Source organism: Zonotrichia leucophrys, chromosome 3, assembly GCF_028769735.1.
Source record: "Zonotrichia leucophrys gambelii isolate GWCS_2022_RI chromosome 3, RI_Zleu_2.0, whole genome shotgun sequence".
Taxonomy (NCBI): Eukaryota; Metazoa; Chordata; class Aves; order Passeriformes; family Passerellidae; genus Zonotrichia; species Zonotrichia leucophrys.
In genome coordinates this window covers 85,647,131-85,669,549 of record NC_088172.1, presented here as the reverse complement: position 1 = coordinate 85,669,549, position 22,419 = coordinate 85,647,131, and the positions used below count along the sequence as shown (strand labels likewise).

Sequence of the window (22,419 nt, the reverse complement as noted above, 5' to 3'; positions counted from 1 at the left end):
TTGTTGTTTGCTTTTTTTTTTTTCAAGAAAGCTTGTATTTATAGCTGATGTAGATGTGCTGCTTTTGTATTTTCTTTTCATGGACATCCTAGCTAATTAGTTTTTGTTAAATAAATGTCAATGTATACAATTAATTTAAGGCAATTTTGAGTTTTTAAGTGAGAGTCCAACAACACTTGTTTTTGAGAGATGTGTGGTGTAGCTGTTGAGCAAGAACAACGTAGAGGAATGTACATACAATTTGAAAGCAAAAGAAAAGAAAATAAGAAAAAGGAAAGAAATATCATAAAACTTAGAGTTCAAAAACCCAGCCATGAAACAACTTGCTTACAAACAGATGGATTTGGTTTGGGGACTTCAGAAAAGTGACTAAATACAACACAGAGTTTTTATGACAGATTACTGAGGAACAAGGAAAAAGTAAATTCCCAGCACATTTTATACTTTTCCTATCTGATTGTCAAGCTGGACCTACTATTAAAAAATATATGTTCTCATATAATAATAAAACTGCATGTGAGTTTTACTGCTCATTTAAGACTGAGCAGTAAGACACTGATATTTCTAGCTCCAGTGTCACATTTCAGTTTTGCTTACCAAAATTTGGTAGTGAAAATTTCACCAAATGACAAGGTAAAGGATCTTTAAAGATAAGCAAGGATGTGCACAAGTTTATGACAGCCATTAAGATACACTTTCTTTCATCATTAGATTGTTGTTGATTACAATTAGAAAACTTATAGCTTTGAAATTATCTTTTTTATGACCTTGTGGTAGTTTAAAAGCAATACCTCATTGGTTAAATAGGTTTTAGTTCATGCTTCCTTTTAGTTAATGATCTGAAAACATATTATCCTGATTTACACATAAAATCATGCTGAAAAGCATGTGGCATTCACTAGGATATGTGTGTTTAAGTAGAATTAAATTAGCAGTGAGAGTTATTAAAGAAATCTTCCATACCATTGTCCAGTGGACTGTGATCTGTAGAGAAATGAATAATAAATGAAGCAGTGCATATGAGAGAAGAGCTCTCTCACAGGCTGTGTTTTCTCTATATATGTACACATGTACAGACACACACGTGTGTATCTAGGACAATATAGGTTTGCTTTACTGGGATGTTTATTATAAGGAGCCTTTGAGGGTTATACAATTCCATTGCATGCTAAATTATGAGTATAATGGTAATTTTGCACTGGGCAGTGTTCTGTGCCTTCACACTTTCTAAATCATTAAATGAAATCTAGATGCTACTTAAATAAGAAGGATTTTATTTTTTTACTTCAGTGGTCAAGATTTCACTTAGATGGAAGTTTTGTTTGATCAAAAAGTAAAAATGATCTCATTATATACAAAAGCACAGCCTTTTAATAAGTGTTAAGATGTACCATTCTCTTTTCAAGGATACCAAAAAAGTATTTAAGTATTTCTTAAAACTATTTAAGAAATCTACAATGGGGGCACTAATTCATGGAACTTGATGGAAGATTGTCTGAGAGGGAGAGTGATAGAGGACAAAGTAGTATTTCATTTTGAAGTTATTGCTGATCACTGTTTTACAATGATGATACAAATTTTTTTCCAACATGCATTTCTTTTGTTCCTGTATTTTTTCTTAGCTTTAAAGCACATGGCACACAATAGAAAGCAGACCAAGTTTTTAGTGTTACCTGACTGAATAGATCTTAATTTTTTATCAAGCTGATTTGCCATGCTTAAAGTCAACAGTAAAAAAAAGCTATCTTAAAAATAAGGAATTTATTTTATCTATGCTTTCGACTAAAATTGCAGTGCAGGTTCAAGAGTTCTTGGAAAGACTGAAAAAATAGAAACTGAATCCAAATGGTAATCCATAAATATGAAACTTCCTTTTGACCCTTACCCTGTAGTGGTCTGGAGTTACTAATGGGGTTAGGATTTCAACTCTTAATGGGACTCCGTGCATTAGTGTTTGGTATGCATGGAATTCAGCATTCAGTTTAATAAGTGGTTGACATTGGTGATGTCCCTTAATTTGCTTAAATCTAATTGGCTCTTTTATCAGTCAAACCTGTATGGATTGGCAATTGATCAGAAAGGGTCAGCCATGACTGTGCATGTACTTAAATGCTGGAACCACCAGTTAAAGTCACCATTGCATAATAAGAAGCTGAAACCAAGAGAACAAATGATCTTCAGAGTCAGAAAGCAAAAGAAAGAGGAGAAGTTTTTCAGGATGTTCAAGTTCAGAACAAAGGCATTATGGAGTATATAAATTTTAAATACACTGCTTTTTGCCTCAAGACTTAAAGCTTTTTTTTTTCCAGATGAACTGAAATCTTGTCTGAAACTGTCTTTGTTACATCAAAGTACTGCACAGAAAGCTAAAAGAGATGGAAGAAGCATAAAAGGGCATAGTTTAAAATGATTAGTGACAAATTTCATACTGCAGAGGTAGAAGTAAATTTTTTTGAGTTTTATATTTTTTCCAGAAGGAATAAATTTGTTCTATTTATCTTGTCCTAAACTGCTTTAGTAGAAGCTGTAAAAAAATAATATTCTAGCCCGTACTTCACATTAATTTGAGAATGCCACCCAGTAAAAGATCTGGAAAACAAATTATTTTAGAATTAATTTAATTAGATAAATGAATTGAAGTGATAGGATATAAAACTGCAAAATTTCGGGAGAAAACCTTTTGCAGAGAGCTCTTGGTTATACATTTTTGTCCTCAATGAGTGCTACTTCTGATGTAGTGGCACATAGAAGACCCCATCATTTTAGAATTGCTTTGTAATAGGGGATGGTGAGCTAGCTGAAAGGAAATTTGCAATCACTGCTTATGATAGCTTATACTCTAGTTAAATCCTTTTATTCCCTTTCTTTGGCCACCAAAGCCTGAGTATGGAAGGGAATGGGAAGAAGATGAATTTTGTTGAATAAATAGATGCAAAAAGAAGAGTGGGCTGCTGCTGTGATGGGAAGCAGGAGGGTGGAGTCTCAATCATCCCCAACAAAGCAGGAAAAAGGACTGGATTTCCAAGTCATGACAAGAGGTCTGAAGACTGTTTTGGATGGTAATTCTGTATCACATTGCAGAGTTAACTCCATGTGGATTCTTATACTGCGGATGACAAACCATTAACTTGGTGCTGATTTATCTGCAGAAAAGAGCCTCAAAGAATTGATACATCCTTTGTGAAACATATAAGGAAAGATATTCTCAAAAAAATCTGCCTAAGCAGTGAAGTGCCTCTTTAAACTCTGCCCTGATTTATTAAGTATGTTGTTCAATTATGTGCTCTGTCTGTGATTTGCACAACATAGGAATGTCTAGCAGGAGAAGATGTAAGATTTTGCCGTAGACCCTTTAGTCCCTGCCCCTTGCAGGTCCCTTCTTTCTGAGTGGAATGCTGCCTGCCACTGCCTGGGCTTGTTCTCAGAAGCAAAATGTGAGCCTATGTACCTGTAGCTGATGTTTGTTCAGTATCTGCAGGAGATGGTGTCCTGCAACCAGAGGGTGTCAGACACTGTTAGTCTAAGTCACAACACCTCAGAGACTGGATACTAACCTCATCATAGGACCACTGATCTAATTATGCAAACAAGTAGGAACCACACCATACAACTTGTATTCACATCTGAAAGCATTTGCTCGTGAAGGTTGATCGCTGAAGCCAGCAGGCCTCCTTAGAGGAATGAATATTCAATAAACAAAGAAAACTGATGCTAAGTCAGAATTATGTTGGAAGAAAAATCAAACTTGAATATGCTACAATTTTCCCTGTGAGACAGATTTGTTTTCCTATGCTTCCTAGTATCGCATTGTGTGACACCATAAAATTTGTTTTGAAAGAATGTCCTTTGCTTCAAATTTCAGGTGTTTGAACCATCACTTTTTTTCTCTCCTTTTCTTCTCCTCCTCATTTTCGTCTCTCTCCCTTCTCTTTTAGAGAGAAATCTAAGAGAAAGAATCCAAGGGGATTCTTTTGTTCTTTATCTTCTATGTTAACAGAAAGTTCTTAGTGAAAAATTGTGACCATATCCTTTCTACAGGTACTTTAAGGAGAGACCAGGATAGAGCAGGGAGTGGGGAAGCGCTCTCCTGCATCTCTCATCAATGAGCTAGCTAATTACAAAGGGTCAGTAGCAAGCCATGTAAATTGGCCATTCCATTTCCTTTTGTCCAGAAAGGTGATATCATAGGGATATAAGGGTAGGATTCTGAAAGTGCTTGTCTCTGGGAAACTGGGAGTTTCTGTTCTACTGAAACAGTAATTCTTCTCTAATCTCTGCAGTATTGAACTGATTGTCATTTTCATTACTGCTACTTTCTTCTTTTATTCCCTTCTCCCAGGCTGTTCAGCACACCTTTCAGTGAGCTCATACTGTGTCCATTCCTGAATTTGGATGGGTGTTTTGCATGGCAGGAGACAAGAGAAGTCTCATTCCTGAACAGTTGTGTCCTCAAACTCTGGCAGTGGGAGCCACAGAGGTGCCCTCCTTTGCTGCTCACTTTCCTAAATTGCAGCCAGTTGGGGCTCAGCCCCACTCCACACATTGTAAAGGTTGCTTTAAATTGAAGCTTAGTGTAAGTCCCTACTCATAAACCTGAGTTTTGTCAGCAGGCAGTGATACTCCAATTATGTCTTTTTCTTCTGATTGCCTCTTTCTCTTTGCCTTTGCACCCTGTGCTTTTGGGGCTGGGCAGGTCTCCCACAGTTCCAGCTGTGCTCTTTCCATGCTCCAGACACAGAGCACCTGCATTTAGCATCTCCTCAATTCCTTTGTCTCTTCTAGAGCGGCATGAAACAGCTGGGACAAGAAGATCAACCCAGCAATTTTAGTTGCCTGGAAGAACATGGATGTGTTTTGCTTGCTTAGGGAGAGCCAGATGAGGCAGGGAGAACTGTGTAGCAGCTAATTGATCGTCTGTAAGCAGGCAATTAACCTCACTGAAGAGGTCTCACTCAGGTCTTTCCAAAACCTTAGCCCCAGAGTGAGATCCAGACCATACGTAAGAGCTCTTAGAAGAAATCTGTACTAGGGAAGATGCCATGCTGAAAAACTATAGCTTGATTTACTTCAGAAATACAGAAGAATATCTAGAAATGGGGCAAATGGGCTGTTGTGAAATTTAGAGGTAGATCATTATTTAAAGCTATTACCTACTATCACATTAACCTATTTCAGACCAATTTCAATTGTACATGAAAGAGGACACGATTTAGAAGAAGTGTGCCAATTTTATATAATCTCAAGCTTATTCTTTCTGGAGCTTTTTTTACTTTTGATTTTTCTTTTCATTCTGAGCAAATCTGAAGATTTTTCAGTATTGTAACTGAAGTCAGCAATGCTTATGTGATAAGTTAGGCTCTGCTGAAGGAATTCTACAATAAAATGCTGTTGAAATTCCTGGTGAAAACATACAGAAGACATTTGAAAAATCACACCATGAATTTTGCCTTTAAAACCATTTCCTAGATATATGTAAGTATTAGGAAACAGATCAATTTTTGTGTTACTTTGCTGCAATGATTTGTGCTGCTTTTCTAAAAAGCCCATGTTTTTATACTTTCTTTTTTTGACAAATCCTGCCCCTATAGGTTTTGGAATAAAATTTCATTTTCATTAACTGTCAGCAGAGGCAAATATCTGTGAGTTTTTTATTTGTTCATAGGTTTGCTGAGTTTTTTTTGGTCATCTCAATCTGTATTTTCTGCACATGAAGATTCTGCACATCTAGATTATGGGAGTTAGCCTGGTGATCATAAACCATTTGGGTAAAGTGGCAAGGTTTGAAGGCTTGAACCACTTTGCACAGTTCAAGAAGTTTTTCCTCTGCCTGCAATGACCTCTACACCTCCAGCAGAGTTCTGTCATCCTGTTGCATATTTTTAATATTTCCATATTAGGGAAAACATCCTAATGGGGGAAAAAAATAAGGGTTTTTAAAGACCTTGCTGAGGTTTAAATGTACAGGAAATCAAATCACTGTTCTTTTCCTCTCTTTAGCTAAGGAAAAAATTAGAAATAATCTTTCTTAAACATCATGGCCATGAAAGTGCTTTTGCATTTTTTTGCTAGTTCTATATACAGTTAAAAATTACTCTTAGTAACTACATTTTGGGAGTTTTCTCTGTAGTTTGGAAAATTGAAATTGAATTAAAAATATCTGAAACTTTATATCTGAATTTTTAAAATACTTTGCAGAAAAGAAGTATTTTTCCTTCCTATATTAATGATTTTTTCTGGTAGTATTTCAAGCTTGACTTTTCCCTACTTTTTCTGTGTACCTCCCCTTTTTCTGTTTCATCTATGTTGTTAACTTTAGCTTAGTTGGCTGAGTACCTGAGGAGAAATAAGCTTCTTTATAAAGGCAGAAAAAGGGAGAGAAAATGGAAGTTGAATGAGAATTAGTGACTAATAGAGTCACCACTTTCCCTCTGGTGTTCCTATAATGCAGTGTTGGTGTGTGCTACCCTCTTTCTTTCAACAAAGGCAGCTATAAGAGTCTATAGCCCTTAAAGGTTCATTCCTGACATTTGACAGCTTTTTCCTCACTGTTCTTTTCTTTCTGAATGTTATTTTTGTGTCTGCATGCGTGTGCAGGTGCACACACACACACAAATGTATATGATATATGTATGTTCATGTATAATGATTGCTTTCTGTCTCTTTTTATCTTTGGATCTCTATGCAGATCATGCTTATTCCTCTGACAAAGAAATACTATGCTCTTAGATTATTTCCAGCTGAGTAAAATAGGGAAGGGAATTAATCTATTTCATGTTGCTGGGGGATATGTCCAGTATTGAATTATATTAATCCTTACTGTTTGTATACTGACCTATTTACTTTGATGATTTTTACAAATGTATCTGCCAAATCAGATTTCCAGTAGGTGACTGAGGATTGCTATTCCCATTTTACAGACAGAGAGGCATGTGTTAGCAGCAGAAGGTAAAAGAAAATTTTACATTCCTCCTCATGCTGGAAAGTAGAATATACATGCCACAAAGTTTGTCAGCCTTTTTTCTTAGACTGACTTAGCTTTTTTCTTAGCTTAGACTGGGGGATTGCCTCTCTATGAAAGGTGTCACCATTGTTTAATGCAGCCAGTATGTACAGAGAAAATGCGTGCATTCAGGTTGACTAAGTTCAGATTATCTAAAAATTTCTAATTATATATATATATATAAAGAAAAGAAGTTGAATAACTGAGGAGATGGCATTATATAAAGAAAAAATACTTCTCTTTTCTCTATTTTTCTTTAAGTTGAAGTTATGAGTACTCTTACATACTAAGTAGCCTATTTGAGAGGGTTATTCATAAGAAATTGATACTGCTGTCCAAAATACTCAACTGATGGCTGTAATCTGAATTAATCAGCTGTAAATTTTCTGTGTGAAGGATTTAGCCCTTTGTTTGAAAAATGAACAAAGGAGAGGAAGTTTCCTGTGGCTCTTTACTTTTTGTCAAAAGATTGAAGAAAATCTGTATTTTAGAGAGTAAGTATTGCCAAGATATTTAGTTTACTTCAACCTCTGATTAATAGTGTATGTATTTTGGGGTAAATGCTCTAAAATGTCTTGTGGCACAGAAGGCAGAACACATTCAGCCTCATTTGGGTTTGAATAAAGCACAATGGTGTTAAAATGACTTTTAATCAATTAGGCCACCTGATTTTGAACAGGATGGCAGTAGTCAAGGTCTTTTCAGTAAAAAAACTTGTGAGTAGATCATTTATTGTTGTATATTGACACACTACCACCAATTCCAGTGAATTTATATGTTCTTCAGTATTATCTAAGGAAATGAAGCCCAGAGATAATTCATAGAAATGGTTTATTTGTTACAAGTGTCTAGAACAGGGCATTAACTCATGGGTAGCTACTTAATAATGCTGTATGAACATTCCTATGTGGATAGCTTGGCTATAAAAGGTTGTAATCCTTTCACCCTATTCATCAGAGAAGTCAGCTGTATATTTTGAACGGATTATTTCTGTGTGGGAGTAGTCTTGCCTAAATTGATTTTTATTCACTCTAAATATTAAATATTTACCTTCAGAATATAACACCTACATCATATTTCTGTCAATTGAAATGCTGTATTTAGTGGAGAACTGTGATGGGTTAAAAACAATCAGGGATTTTTGTCACAGTTAGGTGCAATGGAGATGTTACCTTTGATATTCTTTCTTTGTTAGAGCACTAGCTGAAAAAAGGAGATCTGGATCATTCATCTTGTCTTCCAATTGCTGGGCAGTGTATTAATTTCTGGGTTCTTAAGCAGGTAATGCAGAATACTTTCCACCTATCCTGCTGAAACTCCGCTGTTGTTTGTAGGGTGAAGTCTCATTTATTGGGGGAAAAGAGAGCAGAGGCTGCTGTGACGTGGGGCTGCTGACACTTCCCAGGCTGGGGTGGGGGAGTGTGCACAGCAGCAACACAGGGCAAGAGGAGAAGGTGCTGAGTTCTGTGGTTCATGGCTCTGGATGTACGCTGTTCATCAGTGCTGGTGCTCAGCATAAGCATCAGGATGTGATCCTATTGCTATTTTCTAATACAGCTTAATTTATTGATACCATAGCTGTTGGACTGGACCCTAACGTGAAGTGACAGCCATAGCATTGCATTTGGCATTTCGAGCAGTGATAAGAATTCTTGTTTACTCTGTAAATGTGGTGGCTCAGATTTGTCAGCCTTGGCCTCGTGTGTTACATAAGAGAATAATACACAGTGTTTTGTTGTTATTTTTCCTAATTATATCAGTTTTATTTCCAGAACTAAATTTTTGATTCCTCTCTATTCCATTGTGCAGATTACACCCCTGAGAGTTTTGCACGTTGATCAATGGCAGGGTTTGGTTGTATAGGAAAAAAACACTCCATACTAGCAATGATGACAGATACAATTAAATTAATTCTTTGCTGTCTCCTTTGATGTACACAGATTTTCCTCATTAATATTGATGGACTTCAGAGTCACAAGAACATGCTGGGGGTAGGGGGGAGAAAGCCCCTGAATGTTGTATTTTGCTTTTTGTGGAGCTGACTATATCGCTTTATGTTTAAATGTAAGGAAAGCTGCTGACAGTTTTGATATATTAAATTATAACTGAGAACTAATTCAAGGATCAAAGATACTCTTTGGGAGACATCACTTTACTGGTAGGAAAAATCATTACCTTTTTTCCCAGTCTCATGTATTTGTACTGTATGTCTTGGAAATATCATTCCCTACAGTTTCTGAATCTTGATGTTTAATTTAACGCAAAGGTCTTTGAGCAGCACAATGGGAGGGGGGCTTCTGTTAGTGAAACCTGGTAGAAGGAAATTGAAATGTACATGTTTTTTCTCATTTATCAAAGAAGTGCAAAAATCCAAACTGACATTTTATATCAAATGAATTATGAACTGTGTACCTCGTACCTAAGGGAACAACAGCTAAATTAGACTTTTGTTAAAAAGAGACAGAGAGAATAAAAATAGGCTTTTAATAAAATATACAGCCATTTTTGGTATTTTTTTCTGAATCTGACATATACTATACTTTGCAGAAGAAAACTAGAGAATATAGGCCACTTCAAAGTCTATCTACTTTAAATGCCATAGAGTAAATTGAGAAGCAGGTTAAGATGACACACAAACCAGAGTTTCTACTTAATAGATATTGTGGCTTTGATATTTTTGTTTTCAGCCTTGTCCAACTCAGGTGAACAGGAAAAGTTAATATGCTTTTTAATAGCAGGAAGATTGGAGCAAATAGTATATACTGGAGCGAGCGTTGCTAGGGGTTTTTTTGGTTAGTTGGGTTTTTTTAGTCTTCTATTTGTGATAATGTGGTTGCTGAAACAGACTTCCAGGGAGCAAAATTTTACAAGACACCTGATGGAACCTTAAGAAGTCAATTTTCAAAGAATTATGCAATCGGTATTCTACTGGCATGGCTTCTACTGTCTTGAGGTGAACAACATTTCTTGCAAGCAAAGACAAGACTCCCAGTCTGTAAAGTTTGAGTTTTTGACTGATTTTGACACTGAGTCAAAGTATTTTTGTGATTACCATATATATAATAAGGAATTAAGTAGTAGCTCTGAACAAAAGCCAGCTCTGTGTTGCCTTGATTACTAGGAGCAGAAACTTTAGGGAACCTCTTTTCTTTCTCTTTCTGCAAGTAAGGAAAGAATTTGTGAGATGGAAGTCTGTTCTGGCTGCAGTTGTTTCGTGGCCAAAAGGTAGTCCAGTGACCTGGATCTCACAGATACCTGTAGGATATTCAAGGTATAATGAGACTGCACCACCCACTGTGTGTAGTGGCTCCCTAACACCAGCTAATCTGTCATCTTGTCAGATCCATTTCCTATTTATGGGCACTCTCAAGCTTGGATTCCATCAGAAATGGTAGTATTTCACACCATCCATTATGTAGCACAGAGAAATTTATGGATTAAAAATAACTACAGGTAATCTTATTGCAGAGCTAATTTATTTGAACCCGTGCATTGTTCTCCAGTCTGTACATACAGTAATATATAAACTGAGGCTTCTGTCAAAATGCACATCAACTGGTAGCACTGAGGGTGGGCTGTTCTTTAGCAGGGTGGTCTGTTCTTGAGCAGTCCACCAGCACATCCATATTGCAGGAGTGCAGTATGAAGAAACTTCTTATTTAATGAGACTTCTTGTTTAGTAAGAGCATTCACATGTTTTCCAGTATCCCATTTTCTTTACCATTCAGCTGAGGGGGCTGTATTTTCTTAGTTTCTTTTGCCACGTTGGATGGAGATATAGAATCATAGAATCATTTAGGTTGGAAAAGATCTTTAAAATCGTCAACAAACCATTAACCTAACATGACCAGCCCCACCACCAATCCGTGTCCCTAAGCACCACATCTGCCCACCTTTTAAATACCTCCAGGGATGGTGACTCCACCTCTTCCCTGGGCAGTCTGTTTCAATGCTTCACAGCCCTGTCTAGCTAATAATCATTTGCAGAAGCCATGTCCACTTGTTCAAGAAGAATGATGCTTTCTGGTTTTGAATATCTGGTGTTATCCTTTTTCTTTCAGTCATAGAATAAATCACTATTAAAAATTAATTTTTAAGAGATTATGCTTCAGAACAATGCATATGCTTCTTGTAACATCACCACCTCTGTGCCTTTTTCTTTTATCTTTCCCTTCTTCTATTGGATTAGAATCCCCTTCAAATAATTATAAGGCTGAAAAAGAGTTAATTGGGAAATCAGCTAGTACCATCTTCTTTCCTCAAAAGTGTAAATTATCTCATTTTCTGTAAGCATTCGTTTAGTCTGATGGAGATTTAAAAACTTCTTTGCAGCAGTTTAATCCCATTGCTGTGTGTCCTGTTTCCCAGGACACACATTTCTGTGTATCCTGGGAAATGTTCTCTATCTTTGCATAACTTCTGCAAAGTCGAAGATTCTAATGTGTCTATCCTTCCTGTTCTTCTAACTACATGGATTTAAAGTTTCTTCCCTTGGCTTTTCCCAAACATGAGTGATAAAATTTGGGGTTTTTTTTGTTGCTTTTGGGGAGTCTCTGGATTTCCAGAACTATTTAAGAACTGTTTAGTTTCAAACAAGAAGCTGCAAGCTTAAAAGCCACCCTCCAATACTCTGAAATTCTGGCATCAACATTAAGAAAGAGATTTTAATTTAGCCAAAAGTCTGCTCACCAGCACTCACCAGAGGTGTTTGCATCAGTGTGGAGGGTACCATGCCTGTCTCTGGTTATATCTCTCTGATGCCAGACACTAATTATAAAGAAAGCTGTAAGATTTTGAAGATGATGTCAAATTCTTTCATCTTTTTCCTTTGAAAAAACAAACAAACCTAAACCCAAAGCGGCTAAACAACCAACTGCAAAAAAGTCCAATAATAATTATTGCAATTCAAAAAAACCTTCTGAACTTAATTTCTAAAGCTACTTCATGCAGGAAGCTGAAGTTGTTGCGTGATGATATACATGATCTTATTCCCACTGCACTTGCCACATCTGTCCTCCTAACTTAAAACAGGCAGATCTGATAGTTTCTTAAAGCTATTTTACAGAGATATTTCATTTTCCAGTAGTCAGTGTCACAGTTAACCAGCAAGAGCTGTTTCTTTAATTGCAGCTTCTGCCTGATTCTGTAATATCTTTCCTTACGGTTTTTCTTCATAGTATTAAAAAAAAATAATTTTGTTATATGGCAGTTATTGGCTTGCCATCTGTTTGAATAGTCCTTTTGAATAATTAGTTTTATTGGGCAGTTTTAAATTCTAGCCAATGTCCTTACTACAGGTATTAAAATCATTAATCATTCAGCTAATTGCTTATTGGCATTCTTTTGTAGCTTTTAGAGTTTAGTAAAGTTCTTGCTGAGTAAGATGGACAAACTTCCACCTAACATGAGGAAGGAAGGCAGGTTGCTTCTTATGGAAAGGTGAGGTGACAAATCTACATGACATTTTTATAGTGTTGACCTCAGTGAAATGTAACATTTAGAAAGGGACCATCTCTTACACGGATTTCCACTTGAGACCCATGCCCAGGTTGCAGGTGTTAAGGTTGTACATGAAGAAAAGTTCATTAAAAGGAGGGGAAGGTCTGATTGGTTTGGGTTTTGGTTTTGGGGTTGGGTTTTTTTTTTTTTTTTTGTTTGGTTTGATTTTTTGTTTGTTTGTTTCTGGAACAATATTAATGAGGAATAAGTAAGCCTGCTTTGGGATTTCAAAAGACAATTGTGTTAAACTTTGGGTCTGCAGGTCATGGAGTAAAGCCCAAGTTGATTTTTAGAGCCCTACTAAAATTATGCTTTGCTGCTAGGAATACTAAACAGTGAAAGTGCAGAAAAATCCAGTTAGAACTTACATACTCTATCCAGATAAAGATAAATTTTAGATTTTTTTTCAAACATCTTATTTTATTTTTCCGAATGATATTGTACCGTACAGGTAACATTAAGGATTAATGCTAAAATGCTCTTCTAAATAGATTTATTCTTTTCAAAGGAAATTACTATTACAGCAGAAGGCAGAAGTGTAAAATGGGATAGATCATGAAGAGAGAACAAAATATTTCTGAACCCAGTTTATATTATACTTCTGAAAAGAAAATTATATGAGGTGTGAATAAGTTTGGACTTACTCTAAGTTTACAAAGGCTTTAAGTTACTTATTCTTTATATCTCTCAATTTGCTTTTTGCCGAAACACAGCATCCTTTCTTCCCAAGATAAATGTGCCAGAGAGGGATGGCAAGAGGGCCACCATGAACCTTTCACATTTTGTGTTCCAAAGTGCAAGGATGTCCATTGAATAAGGGTGCTTTGTCCTTGGTTTGTGTATTGTTAGGTGGAGCTATATCTGAGACTGAAAACATTCAGCAGTGAAATTATAAAATTAGAAATAAAATCCAAAAATGTTCTGTGCATTTTCTTGTAATTGAGAATGGGAGAAATAACATGGTTGCAAATATGTATTAAATGAAAAAATCAAGACCAACTCTCATATTCAGTATATGCTGAGAAGGAAAAATAATGGGGAAAGAGTTAAAAACCAAACTGGAGTAAACTTTGCTGAACCTGTGAAGATAAGAAACCAAAAAAGCAATCTTCTGATTTGCTAAGAGATAAGGGTTTATAACTAGCATGCTGTTCTAGTGTTGACATATGGTCCAGCATCATGGCCTGTCTTTCTCTGAAATGAGACTAAAACACATGCTGAAGTTGAGAATTATGGGGAGTGCAATGACTGGAATTATTTGGACTGAGCAAACCACTAGATAACAGGCATACCTGAGAAAATCAGAAGAAACAAATGTCAAAGTGCAGAACATACTGGCATAAAAAGTGCCACAATGAGATGATCTCAGTATGGGCACCTAAAATAGGAAATGAATCAGGAGTACCTAAACAAGCACTACAATGAGATAAAGAAATGGAGTTTTTGAATTGAACCTGGAAAAGAGGAAGAGTAGGCATGTCAGAGCAAGACACTCATCTAAAAGCAGTCTGAGTGGAACTTCTCCTTGCTGTTTTGGTGCAAATGCTGGAGAGCCTATTTTCCTTCTCCCCTGTAATTAAATCCCTGCAGTTATCATTTGTATCCATGTGTTTGAAATATATTTTGTTAAGATACAAATGCTAAATATTTTATATATGCAGATGTGACAACTTACAGAGTTATATATTCATAGCTCCAAAATATTCTAGATGCCTATCTGGAGATATTATGGATACATTGGGGTCAGTATATCTGATCACTGTTAAAAAGAGTGACACTTCAAAGTTGGTATGAGTTTGTACCAATTTTATAGATATGTAATCGAGCTCTGCTTTTCTTCTGGCTTTTCTTCTTCTTATAAAAGGAAACATTTTTATAATTAAATAATCATTTATTGTCCTAATAGTTTACCTTTTAATAGTCCTGCTCAAAGTCGTCTACTTTCAGAAAATTTACATTTCAGATAAATCCTTATCATAAATATAATGAATACCTCTCGGAAAAAAAATAAGCCTTCAATGTGCAATAAACATTTAAGAACAATCATTTCACACAATGATTGCTGTCCTAAAATAAACAAATACTTACAAAGCTGACTATTTTAGCACATATTATTTAAGATAAAGAAATTGAGGCAAAAAGTTGAAGCTCTTTTCAAAGGCTGCTTAGCACATTACTGGCTGAAGAGGGATCAGAATCTTTCTCAATCCATCTGCATGTACCTGAGTATTTTTAATACAATATATCATTGTCATCTTGAAACAGTCTTCAGTTTTTATTGTTTTCTGGAACTGTTTATTAATTATTTGATTAGAATTGACATCTGATTAAATATTTTATTCTGCCTTTGTAGTCTCTTGATATACAAAGCATGACTTTCTGCCCTGCTAAGTGAGGATTTACTGGGCTAGATGTTGATTCAGTAGGTTGCAAGTGGAGTGCTTGCCCCCTGAGGGTCATATTAAAGCTCGAGGGGAGATTTTTGAGCAACACTGCATCTTAAAGACGATATATCAAGCTGATAGATACATGGCTCTTCTGTTGAGAAATTCACAGTAGAATTATTGCTTGTTGCCAGTTATTACTTGGGTAGTAAGGAGTCTCTTGGGGATATGGATTGGATAAAAAGGGTTAAGCTGGGGGAAATGTTACACTGAAGACCTTGATGATGAGGAATGCTTGAAATAGTCAGAGGATGTTTTGTGTGCAAATTAGAATTACCATTTTGGGGGGTAAGTGCTCTGCCGTTTTAATGAGCAAATCGTGATTAGTTTAATAGAGCACCTTTCTCATTATGACTCAGCAGAGACTTGACAATTTATTTGCTGTACCCTCCTGCCCCCCTGCCCCATTCCTTTGGAGAACACTCACTAGTACATCACTGAGGAAATTCTCTGTGGACTACAGGAAGCCATTCAGATAAATGCAGTTGCTCTATATTGAAACATGTTGGTTTGAAAGTAGTAGGCTTGGCTTGTTCTACCAACAAGACTCAGGGTCAGGCGACTTTCACAGTAGAGATTTGTCCAAATTTTCTGCTCTTCCCTATGCTGTGCTTTTGTTGGTAGAAGAGATTTGAACATTTAGCTGAGATTACCTACGCCATTAAAATAACATCCAGACTGTGGAATTGTTATTGACATTTAGGCAGCTACATCTTTGTTTTTTGATGAACATTCCTGTGTCGTTATAATAACCACCTCTATACATACATAAAGCTTAATCTGAGCTTTTACTTTGTAGATCTCAGTGAGCTTTACAAAGAAGGATCAGTATTATTATCTCCATTTAACAGACTGGTAAATGAAAGACAAAGGTGAAGTCATGTGTCCTGACAGAGCTGCAAATAAATTTAACGCTTTTGCCTCCTCAGTGAGTTGCCTCACACTGTCCCCTCAATAACGTGAACTTTGACTTCCTGGCCAAATTACTAGGTTGGTTAATTAGATTCATTTTTAGATGTAGCTTTTTTTGCTGTGTCGAATTTCTGTGTGAACTTTAAAAACTGATCTATTTTAATCTGCAGACAGTTTCATTTCAAATGAGGTAGTACCCAGCTTTGAATGAATATTGACTCTTTCTCTTTTTTTTTGATGTCAGCTTAGAAAAACACTTAAAAACCCTGAACTAAAAATTTTTACTTTCATTGCATCAACTTTCTTGTGTTCAGTTTGACTTCAAGAATCACCTTATAAAGGATGCCAAAATAATACATGATTATCTGATAGTACTGTACTTAACATCCATAAGTTTTAAAACTTCTATTGCACAACTAAAACCCAACTCTGCTTATGTTGGTGCTAAACAGAACAATGTTATGTAAAGTAAATAAATGAGTTTTCCATTTTACTGTGAGAGTGAATGTCATGTGCAGAGACATTTGGTGTGCAAATGTTTGTTTTTGATGGCTCAGCTGGAGGGATATTGGAGCTATTTAGGTTAAGCCAGCCACCTTCTTCTCTCTGAGGTGAAGTGCTCACAAGCTCATTATTGGCCTTGAAGGTGTTGGATGGGATTTGCAGACCGTGAATTACATAAATCTCAGAGATTTTCTGGATTTGGAAACAGGAAGATTTTCAAGTTTACTTGGGATTTACCAGAGCCTTTTCCCCTAGATGTAGATAACAGCAGCAGGAAAGAGCATCCAAACACAGACTTGCTATGCCCCCATATTATATGTTTTATTTTTCACAGTGACAGAGAGGAGCAGAAGGAAATGAGGGAAGCTGGAGGTTCTGTTGTACTTCATCTTGTTCTGAAAAAAACCAGGAGGGCTGCAGGGCTAGGGGCCAACTGTCAGAAGTACCTGATAATTCCAGTATCCCAGAAGCCAGCTTTTAGTAAAAATTTTGTATGAGAACTGACAGATCTTGAAATTAATGTAAAGGGAATAAGTTTCTTAGGTTGGAGCAAGACATGTTTTGTGCCTTTCCCTGTAATACAATTTGGATCTGGAGATGAAAAATGTGGAAGTGCCCCAGATGTAAGTGTAATCAGAGTAAAAATATCAGATGCTAGTTCACATATCTGTTAATGTATATATCAGTATAAATAAAAACTATTAGATGTGATTGATGTCTTTCTTTTTGGAGTTGATGCATCCTTTCACCTGTCTCAGGGAGAGAATGACTCACACAGTGAATCACAAAGTCTGTTTCTTCCCTGTTAATAACCACCTCATACACCAGTGGTAAATGAAAATAATAAAGCTTACTGTAAATTACTGTTTGCTCATCTTAAAACTTACAACTTAGGCCCTGAGGCTTACAACTGCACTTTAAGTTAGAGACCTGTGAGACTGTTTTTTCTTCAATAGAGACAAGAAGAAAATAACAGCAATGAAAAAGAATTTCTGTTAGAAAGATCAAAGGAAAAAAGGCAAATGGTAACTACTGGACCATGAAAAGCAAAACTATTATACAAGAGTTTAAATAACAAAAGCAGTAACATTCCAGTGCTTTAACTCTAGAAAAGAGCTACAGAGATATTGGCTGGCTACAGATGTGTTGTATATAAAAGTTACAGATATGTTTAAATACAGAAAGTTTCTTCAACAGATTGATCACTTGTTAAAGAAAAAGCAAAGCCATAAACTCACAGGTGTAAATTGTCATAGTTCTTTTTACTGCATGCAGTGAAATTTGCAGCAGTGAAAGGTCATTGGTGGTATCATTACTGACACATTTTGATCTGCAGTTCCTTGGACTTCATAAAAATTAATTTCCTCAACAAAACAGTGGGCTACAGACTGAGACTTCTGTGAATCTATTTTGATTTCTATCTAAAGATGTTCTTAACGTAAAATTTCCTCTGTTTTCTTCTTAAATTATTATTAATTTGTAAGGGCAAGGAGCTATCTGAATGATAAAAAGTCTGATCAATTTTACTCATGCCGGGTAACATTTCTGTGAGCATTTCCTTAGCTTCTCAGGGTGGCAGAGCTGGGCACAGGGAGAAACAGATAATGTTTGAACAGGTGGTAGAAAATATGTTGCTTCTGAATTACTTTTGGTGTTTGGAGGTTTGCTTTTAGCAAGATGATACTCACATATTGGAAAGAAGAAATTAAGAATCAGCATTGTTCAGTAGTGAAAATGTTAAACTAAATGGACCATGTTAACATTACTGTTGATCCTGAGGAACAGTTTTTCCAGTATATGGAGCATTCTGTTTCCACACAGCATATGTTCTCCATGGTTTTCTCTGCTCTAATTCATCCATGTTTTTCAACAGCTCCAGATGGCGTGATGCCTCCAAGGCTTTCATCTGCCACTCCGACCAGTCTTCAGGTTGTCTGGTCTACACCAGTTCGCAACAACGCCCCGGGCGCGCCCAGCTACCGACTCCAGATGCGACGGCGGCGTTCTGCTGGTGACATTCTAGAGTACGCACAGCAGCATGACCACCATCCACTGCTCAGCTAGCAAAGTCCCCTTCCCTTGAGCACGGCTCACCTTTAGGGTGGCTGCTCTCGTTACAAGATGTCATGTTTTAGTCATTTTTGATGTGCTGGGATGTGTTCTGAAGTAACTCGTGCTGTTCTTCTTTGCAGTTTGCTTCCCAGCCCTACTGCTTCCTTACAGCACCGGGTTGGAGACCTGCAGCCGTACACTGAGTATGAGATGAGAGTGGTTGCCTCCAATGGTTTTGGCAATGCTTACAGCAACTGGACTTCAATGACTACAGCAGAGGACAGTAAGCAGTCAGATCTTATTTAGCTCCCTTTAGCAGAAAATATAAATAACAGTCTAGCTGCCATTGTACTTAATTTCTTTAAGTTATCTAGCTTTCTCAGTTATATAGCAGTAATGTATTTCCTTCCCTAGTATTAACTTGAAGTAAAAACTCCTAAAAGATCAAGTATCTGTTTTCTTACTTATTCATTTAAAAATATGGATCTTTACATACATATTTTGTGCAGCAGTATGTTATTTCTATACAAAATATCCTTCCAGTAGTATATGGTTAGATTAAGATGCACTGGTAAGTACAGCTTTGTAAGTGGTGTTCCTTTATATTCAGGGACTTGATTCTGATTTCAGTCATATCAGAGAAAATAAGTTGAAGTTAATCATAAATGACAGTTGTCTTATCTCTGTGTTGAGAATACTCAAGATACCACAGAACTTTTCATTCCCAGTGATCTTTGTTAATTCAAAGTAGTGGCCTACTGGTCTGAAATTGGGTTTGTCATTGTCAATCCCATCACTTTCATTGTTAATAGTTCTATGTTCTCCAGACTCACTCCCCACAATTTTTTCAACAGTCCCTTTATTTAGCAACCAGCTGTCAGAGTATAAGTACAGCCAGTGAGTTAACGGGACAGGATTTTGCACCTGATTCAATATGTAAGCAAAAACATATGACAGAATTTGAGCTTGTTGTTTGCAATACAAATACAAACCACACTTTTTCCAGCCTTGTTTTTTTTTTGTTTTTTTTTTAAGAAACTGAGCTGTTAGCTTTCTTGTACAACGTAGCAGGATAGCTAACATTGGCAAATATTCAGTGTTGGTGACTCAACTTGATTTTAGTCCCTTCTCTAAATGGTCAGCTGTCTATATTGAGAAAACATTGAGTAGAAAATGTTTTTTTCCCACAACTTTAAAACATTTTTCCTTTGAAGCTGAGCAAATAATTCACAACAGAAATTTATCTGATAAATTCATTTAAGCTCCAAAGGTATTAATGCTTCTAGGAACATGCTACCTATAAGTAAATGTAAGTTCTGAACTTGGTTTTTAGGTACCAGACCTGTGTTATCAACCTGCAGCAATTCTTGCTGGGATTCAGTTATTTCAGTACGTTGTTTGCTAACAAAAGTGGATACAATACTATTGAACTTGCCTGCATTCATAGTCAAAATGGTACCAGTCTCCTAAGACTATTTTTTTCAAATTGAAATAGTTATTTAGCTCTGGTCTGATTTTTCACATACAAAGATGAGAGAACTACATTTCAAAGGCATCACTTGTTAATGATATAAAAAATATTTTTGTGCTAAGTAGTAGGTGTACAATTGTGAAATTCTCTTTTGAGGAGTTAGGGGTAGGTGGAAGCCCCACACAGGAGATGCAGCAGTATCCAACAGTCCTCATCGTTTAAAAAAAAAAACCAGCCAACTTTCAGTGGTGACAGAGGACTCTGTGGTGTCATTGTGGAGAGCTGCCATGTGTGAAAGGATATTCAGCTCAATTGCTTAAGACTGAATGATTGTCATTGGGTCTAAGCAGTGTTTTTGTCAAGGTTTCAACATGATTCCTATGAAATTGCCTGTACTGACAGTTTGTTGCAGAAGTATACTTAATTCCTGGCCCTGCTAACCAACAGACTTTGACTTTTTAAAGTACAATTTAATAGTGGAAATTTCCCATATCTCTTACTCTGTTGAACTAGATGTGTATCTACATGTTCTTACTGAATTTTATTCTGTAAATATATGTCTTTTTTTGTCTCACCAAAGCATAAAGTACCTGTAGGCAAAAAAAATATGCATGTGTGTGTCTGTGTGCACATACACTTGACAGCAATAGATGTGAATCAACACATCAATTTTTAAAGTCAGTAGAACTCCAGTAATACAAGTTGATGATTTCACAGTCTATCTGTGTATTATATTTGATTTATGATAAATCTGTGGTAAAATAAGAGGATATTGGGAATCATTAAGGGAAAATTAGTAAATGCTGCTATAAAAATAAGTTGTATCAGACAATGGAAGATCTTAATATACAGATTAGTAGGTTTGGGGTATTTTTTAATGCTAGAAAACATGCAATAAAGAATTTTCAAATACTTCCTTTTACAACTTCCTTTTACATGATTGTGACACTAGTAACTGATCCATGCATTTTTTAAAGTCTAGCCTGCCCATGCCAGATAACCAAAATATACATAACTATGAATATTTTAAAACCTGCTAAACATACATTAATAAAAGATGTTTGTTCCAGTGATCTTGAGAAGTATAACATCATATTTACTGCCAGAATATCTACAGATAGAAGCATTTGATGAAGTTTCTGAATTAGAGCTTGCTTTCAGTAACTTGAATGTAAATTTCTGATATCTCTCTTGCAGTCAGTGTAAAGGCCACTGAACTGAGGTCAGTATGTACCACTGAACTGAGAACAGAATCTCATACATTGTATTCAGAAATAAAACTATACCTTCTAGATATAATAAAGGAGATACAAGTTAGGTTTTCCCTTTAGTTATGGGGAGCCTTTGAGGTCTCTGGAATTTGCAAAGACATTGGTTACAGTTACTTGAAGCTGCCCCAATGGCAGCTCCTGGGTTCCTATGGTGTAGATTTAGGACTTGCAAAATTACATTGCCTGATACATTGTTCAGAGGGATATCTCCCAAATAAGAGAGGTGCTTTTTCTAGTGCTTGAGAAAATACACCATGGCTTGGACAAGTTCTAAGATAGCAAAATTTCTACTTTAAAGAAAAGCTTCCTGTTACTTGATTAGCTTTTGAACAACCCGGAACCTGTCTGCAGCCCAGTGAGCTGCATACAGCAGAACACATCAGTCACCAGCACATTCTCTGGCGTGGCTACATTTTGATTCTGTGCATCAGTATACAACTCCAGTATGGACAGCTCTTACTAAAGCCCTTTTAAAAGTGTCTGGCTTGCAACGGCTGGAAAAGAAGATTTTGCAAGGTACCTAGAAGGTAGTCCAATTTTTTATTTTTTATTTCTTACATAAATGACATCAAGTCCATCTCTCTTATACAGAATGAAGTTATAGGCCAGCCCAATGTTCCTTCACAGTAAGTAAGGGCAAAAGCACACAGTAGTCACTGGAGATCATTATGTATTGAAGTTGCTGAAGATAAAAAAGCAATTAAAAATAAATTTTAAAAAAGAGCTCCTGCAATGTCTCAGCTGAGCTACTTCTTGTCAAATCAGGAGAGCATTATTCCTGTCATAGAGAGTGCTATGGTGTTCTCATCTGGCATGTTTTGGTTCCAGGATGAAAAGCCTTAGCCTGTGGGGATATCTCATCACAGATTAAACTTCCTCATGAGGGGAAGAGGAGGGTCAGGCACTGGTCTCTTCTCTGTGCTGACCCGTGGCAGGACCCAAGGGAATGGCCTGAAGTTGTGTCAGGGGAGGTTTACATTGGGTATTAGAAAAAAGAAAAAATTATCTTCTCTCTAAGCTGGTTGGACACAGGAACAGGCTTCCCAGGGAAGTGTTCACAGCCCAAGCCTGAGTTCAGGAATTGTTTGGACACCCCTCTGAGGCACATGGTGTGTCTCCTGGGAATATCCTGTGCAGAGTCAGGAGTTGTACAGTTGTACAGATCCTGATGGGTCCCTTCCAACTCAAGATATTCTATGATTCTTGATTCTCCTAAATCTTCCTGACATAGACAATGAAGAGAGACAGTGCAGAACAAGAGGGTAA

The 22,419-nt window shown here is 36.5% G+C and overlaps 1 protein-coding gene across 1 annotated transcript in view; it reads left to right on the top strand.

Moving 5' to 3' along the window:
* The window catches only part of USH2A (usherin), a 374,998-nt gene that overhangs the window by 218,234 nt on the left and 134,345 nt on the right, over nt 1–22,419 (top strand). The window contains exons 39-40 of the mRNA XM_064709111.1: nt 18,233–18,383; nt 18,552–18,694. Coding sequence (XP_064565181.1) covers nt 18,233–18,383; nt 18,552–18,694 — 294 coding nt within the window. The remainder of the gene's footprint in view (nt 1–18,232; nt 18,384–18,551; nt 18,695–22,419) is intronic.